General features: G+C 40.0%; 1 protein-coding gene across 1 annotated transcript in view; it reads right to left on the bottom strand.

Annotated features, from left to right (window-relative positions):
• The window catches only part of IKZF1 (IKAROS family zinc finger 1 (Ikaros)), a gene marked incomplete at its 5' end in the record, with an annotated part of 20,276 nt that overhangs the window by 10,519 nt on the left and 4,039 nt on the right, over positions 1 to 5,718 (bottom strand). The window contains 2 exons of the mRNA XM_010142209.1: positions 1,712 to 1,837; positions 3,563 to 3,730. Coding sequence (XP_010140511.1) covers positions 1,712 to 1,837; positions 3,563 to 3,730 — 294 coding nt within the window. The remainder of the gene's footprint in view (positions 1 to 1,711; positions 1,838 to 3,562; positions 3,731 to 5,718) is intronic.

Below are 5,718 nucleotides of genomic sequence, written 5' to 3'. Positions count from 1 at the left end.
AGGGAAGTTTCAGTTTTTAGAAACGTAAAGAACTGATTTATTAACCAAGTACTAATTTTGATAGTCAAGTCTTTGACTGGATACAAGGTCTAAAGCCTGAAGTTAATCCTCTAATTTTTTTTTCTAATTTGCAAAGTCATTCTTATTATATCAACTATAGATTTATAGGATACTTTCAGTATATGCAAGGAAGTAATTCTTCCAAAGCATTCATGAATTCCCAAAGTTCTCATCCTACTGAGATATTAGATATTCAGTCCTAAGCTAGCATAAACTCTCCTGTCATTATTTGCTATAAACTAAGTTCCATCCCTAGAATTGTATTATTTCTTACCAAAGTTTATGATTCCTGACACCTGGACACCTGGACATTTTTGCTTACTAAGACCTCAGTAGTAGTTCAGCTACTCGTTCACAAAGATTTTGATGTTCTGTGTGCAGGCATTCAAATCTATGTGCCAGACACTGAAAATTCAAATCCCAAGACAGAGTATTTCCCTCTAAATCCTATCACCTCCTACTGTATCACTGCCTACTGTATATTACACTGATCTTTGCTGTTTATACATTCTCCAGTCCCTCAATAAAATAAGAAGGGGTGCTGGTCTAACACGCTGTCTGCCAGAAGCACCTCAGCTGCGTTCACTGCTATCATTACGTGCATATGCTTTACATTATTTGGTAGCACGTAAAAGTACATTCAGGATCTGGAGAACACATAATATTAAATGAGGCGTTATTGCAAATAGGGCAGAGAGAACCATCCATTTTTGTCATCTGACAAACCAAACAACATGTACTGACCGGATCAAAAAGGCATGCAAGAAATGTATCTGACTGGATGGGCTTAAATTCCACCACAGAAGCTGGATCTTATATTCTCTATTTAAAACTGCACGTGCAAGGAGATTTTGTATGGTTATTTACTGTGATCAATTCCATATAGATCTTTAAGGTCTGTTAAAAAAAATTTCAACCCCCAATATCTGCTCACTCTATTTCTGGGCATAGTTTTAGATTTGATATTGTCCAAGAAATGGATCTTACCTTCATCGTAAGACCAGTCTCTCAGAGAAACACAACAGCTCCTCACCCCGCACCAGTTTTCTTCTAAAGGGGAGGTTGGGGAGAAGGCTGTCAACAAATTATTAGCCTTCTTGGACTGTCTCAGTCAAACTGGCTAAATTAAATGCTTCTGGCTTCATGTCCTCTTGCTTGGAAGAGTGAGATCAAAGACAGATGGTTCATTCTTGTCAGATAAGTTGGTTCCAATGGTCAGGAAAGCCCCTCAACACCCGCCTAGGAAGGGCAGGAGATGTGTGATGCAGACGATTCTGCAGCCCTACCTAGAAGACTGATATTAAGTCTTCACTAAGAATACATCCACAAGAGTGCTGTAAAATGGGACTCCAAGCAAAAGGGAAAGGTGGTGAGGTGATTTATTCATACGGTCTTGAGATGGTGAACTGAAATATTCCATGTCCTGCAAGTGTTTTTCTACCTGCCTGAGGTTTACTTTGGCTTTTTGTTAGAGCTAAACAAAATGAGTCAACGGCCAAATATTTATCAAATACAGAAGAAATCTGGACACAATATCATCCATATGAGGGGGTGGGGGCATGTGCTGCCCCAATACAAAAGATGCCACAAATGGTGCTACTGTTCCTTTCCCACTCCTTTTTCTGCATATGTGACAGGACAGTGTTATTACCTGAATAAAGGCTGCTTGAGATATTCATGGTTTGCAGGTAGTTATGACAGCGTTCTTTATGTTCTTCCAAAGAGCTGCGCTGCTTATAGCTGCGACCACAGTATCCACACTTATGGGGTTTGCCAACTGGATAAAACACAATTAATTGAGACATTCAGATGAGGTATTCAACAGCATATTAATGATGGTAATACAACAGGAAAAAAGCCCACCCCACAAATAAACCCATGCTGGGGTGAACTGAAGAAAGATTTTGTCAATTTTAAAAAACCTCCACAAAACTAATGGAAAACTAGTTATTTATCTTTACATCAACAGGCCAGTTCTGTATGTGCTGCAAGCTTATTTCAGATGATTCACATCAGATAACAACTGTGACATTAAATCTTCAAAATGCATCTACACAAGTTAGAAACTGAGACACCTTCAAAGGTCTGAGTGTAGTTGCTCTGGTGCCTGGCTCCCACAGAGACTGCCAACGGGGGAACTGGTGGTGTAAGTAGAAACATCTGCCCATGGCTGGATGTCAGTTCTGATGTAAACAGAACCAGCCTGACCCTTTTAGGACTATGTTAGATTTCATAAGATTACTGCTTGTGGAAATTCAAGACAAATGGCGTGACTATTTTTTTCCTGTATTAGACCAATCCAGATGCAGGTGGTTCCAGGAATTCTGAAGTAATACAGCTTCATGGACTTCCGGACCTGAATTTTCTGTCTTGGCGTGACAAAACTGTCACCTTATATGTGACAAATTTAGATGGTTACACAGCTTAACTTTTGAAATTTATTTACAATTTTTCAGGTTAACGTCAGGCTCAGACATCCAACGTTTTATAATGTATTGATGTCGATTTGCCAATTAGAGGAAGTAATTTTGGATACCTGGGACCAACACTAAGGATATTATTATTTAATACATGTGCTAGAAAAGAATTTCCTTAATTTTGTGCAACACAAAAAATGTCACTTTGAGAGCTCCCCTTCTGCTACCCAGAACTTGGTCCCAAAGCCAACTTTTGCAAGTAAAGTTACCAGCGTCAGTTCCAGCAACGTGTTTTGGAGGTCTTCTACCCATATAACAATTTGCATTTCCAGGTTAGCTTGGAGTCAACCCTCTGCTTTTAAGGGCACTGTAAAGGTGCTGAATTGGTTTTGCTTCATGGAAGATAGGTGACTATGTCTTCCGTCAAACAGTTCATGGTAATGGAAAAGTGCAGCAATTCAAACATACTTTTTCAGATCTCCATATTGCTGTAGAGACAAAAACCTGAAAACCTCTAGCAGAGTCCTTTTTGGGGGGAGATCATTATCTTTCTCACTCTCTCCCTCCTCCCCACCTTTTCTCTTTCAAAGTACTTGTAAGAACAAGGTGCAACAAATAACTGCTGCTAAATGCCGTAAGTGGTATTCACACCTCAGGTCGAGAATGACCGCCAGAATGGAGGGTTTTGAGAGGTTTTACTGTGTTTAGACCTTATAGTATCTCTATACGCACATAAATGCCATCCAAACCCTAAAACATTCATCAGCTTTAATTCACATTCTTGGTTCCATGAAATGGATTACTCACATAAGGCTTGTAAGAAGAAACCCTAATACAGAAACTTATGATCAGCCAAGAAGTATGGGAAAAAACAGTTCTGGTGAAGGATTGTGAGCATCATACGTGTTTAGTCATTTCTTTGCTGCTAAAAACCTGTGGCCAGCTCACAGCTTGGTTAACCCCAACATGGGGCTGCTCACATCCCTAGGGTGAGAAGACCTCTCAGGCTTGGTGGCCACAAATGCCCCTGTCTCCTCAGTGGGTGTAGTCAGGAGTGCCCCGGACAGTCCCGCATCTTCACTTACCGGAGTGAGTCCTGAGGTGTCCTGTGAGCGCATCCCTGCGACGGCAGGCATAGTTACACAGGTGACACTTGAAGGGCTTTTCACCCGAGTGCAACTTTATGTGGCGCAGAAGGTTGCCCTTCTGTGTAAAGGAGGCTCCGCACTGATTGCACTGGAAAGGGCGTTCCCCTATGGTGAGAAGGAGAAAATATGTGAGAACAAAAAATCTTATGCGGTAACAAGAGAAAGATTTCAGTGAGAAAGTTGTTTTCTCACTGCTGCTCTGTGACTTCCACCGGCTGCAGGTTTGATGTAACATGAGGCTTTCAGACTAAACCTGCCAGTTTCTTAATGCTTCACTGGCTGGGTCAATTTGATCTGAAAATCTAATTTTTTTTTTCTAAATCAGAATGGCACATCACAATGCAAATTCAAACTCATTTAAATAAAGTGACTGCAACATTTTGTGTTGAAGAGCCACTCTTCCTGATCAGCAGTTTTGGAATAAACCAATATCCAATTTTGCATGTTGTGGCATTTGGTGGGGTTTTTAATGTGGCTTTTTTCAAAGGGTCTTTAAAATATGCCACTGAAGCAGCAAAATAAAAAGGAAACTCATTAAAAATGCATTTCAGGATCACAAGTTCATTTCAGCGTTACATTCTTATATTTAAATGAAAGGCACTTCATTATAACAGTTATAATAACTTCTTTTCATTTACATTTTCCCTGTATTTTCCCTTTCAATTTCTTCTCCATTACCTGTCTGTCCCTAAGCAGCCAAATCAGGAAAGAGACAGAGAAAGAGAGAGAAAGAGAGAGAGAGAGTAAAATCACATAAGTTAAGACAGTGCAAAGGAAGCCCTGTACTTCCGTGACAAAGTCCCAGCCCTTCTCTAGGTAAGGTATGAGCAGAGGAGCTGCACAAATGGGCTCTGCTGGTCTACCCTTTGGATGGACACAAGGAAAACCAGCCTTGATTTGTCTAAACTGGTGCCTGTTATCGTGGAAGCAAATCAAACAGCCTTTGCAAAAATAAGTATGGTGGTTGTTGGCTTTTTAGTGCTGTTTAAAATCAATATCATCATTTATTCGTTTAGCTATTTTTTAAAAATTTAAGATAGATGAGGCCTTTTCTTAAGCCAGTGGAAATTAAAACGTGTTTCCAGCTGTACCAGATAGGAGTAAAGAAAAAATTATACTTTAGAGCCCTCCATCAGCAGGATCGGCTCCTGCATGCCCTCGACTAAGTCAAACCACCCTTTGAAACCCATTTGCTGAATTCTGTTTCTCTTTGGCATAAATGTAATCTCCATAGTAACTACAATGCATTGGCAACATTAGAAAGAGCTCAGAGATGACCTGTTCTTAACTTTTATTTTCTTTATATAACAATATTGGATTTAAAATTTCAGTGGTAAGGTTAAAATATATAAAAAAATAAATGCATGTTAAACATTTTTTCTCCTCTAAACAATTATTTCTTCTCTCTCACTTAACCATCGCATATTATTTTGCACATCTAGGACCAACTTGTATGTCCATACATGTGCATATATATGCAGCATGATAATTTTTGGCTATATGGTGATGCAGCAGAACAGGTGAAAATCACTTAAACAGCAGCACAGTCCTGGCCTCAAGATCTGCAAACTATACTATCAGGGCTGGCAGCTTTAGCATTCACCAAACTGTAAAATGAACCTACTTTACGGCAAGTTATTTTCATTAGTCAAACAGCCTCAAGCAGGTCAGCATAGTCCCTGTCCAGCCAAATGAGCTCACGTTCTGTGTCCATCAGGTAGCTGTGTGTATTCATCTAAACTACATCTGCAACTGGCTCAGCTGGGGTGGCCCACAAAACTGCCAGCATTTGCCTTACAGGAGTTTGCAACAAAATTCAGGAGCCATGCACAGAAGTGGTTAGGGGAAAAAGAAAACGGGGAAGCGTTTGCCTGCCTTAGCTCTTAATCGTTGCAGCAGTAACTCAGCATGGAAGGTATTTTTCAGAAATGGACTGAAACAGTAGTGATGAAGTCAGTTTGTTGTGGGGGACACAGATTCAGAAGATATGGCTAATTCTTCCTAAACAGATATTTCTAGCACTCATTTCTGTTATTTTTACTCAAAGGAGCATAAAATGACAAAAGGAGGATCGTAAAAGTACTCCAGGAATG

The sequence above is a fragment of the Buceros rhinoceros genome, unplaced genomic scaffold (genome assembly GCF_000710305.1).
Source record: "Buceros rhinoceros silvestris isolate BGI_N320 unplaced genomic scaffold, ASM71030v1 scaffold828, whole genome shotgun sequence".
NCBI classification, from domain to species: domain Eukaryota; kingdom Metazoa; phylum Chordata; class Aves; order Bucerotiformes; family Bucerotidae; genus Buceros; species Buceros rhinoceros.
The sequence above is the reverse complement of the archived record's forward strand: the minus strand, read 5'-3'. Positions and strand labels throughout refer to the sequence as shown.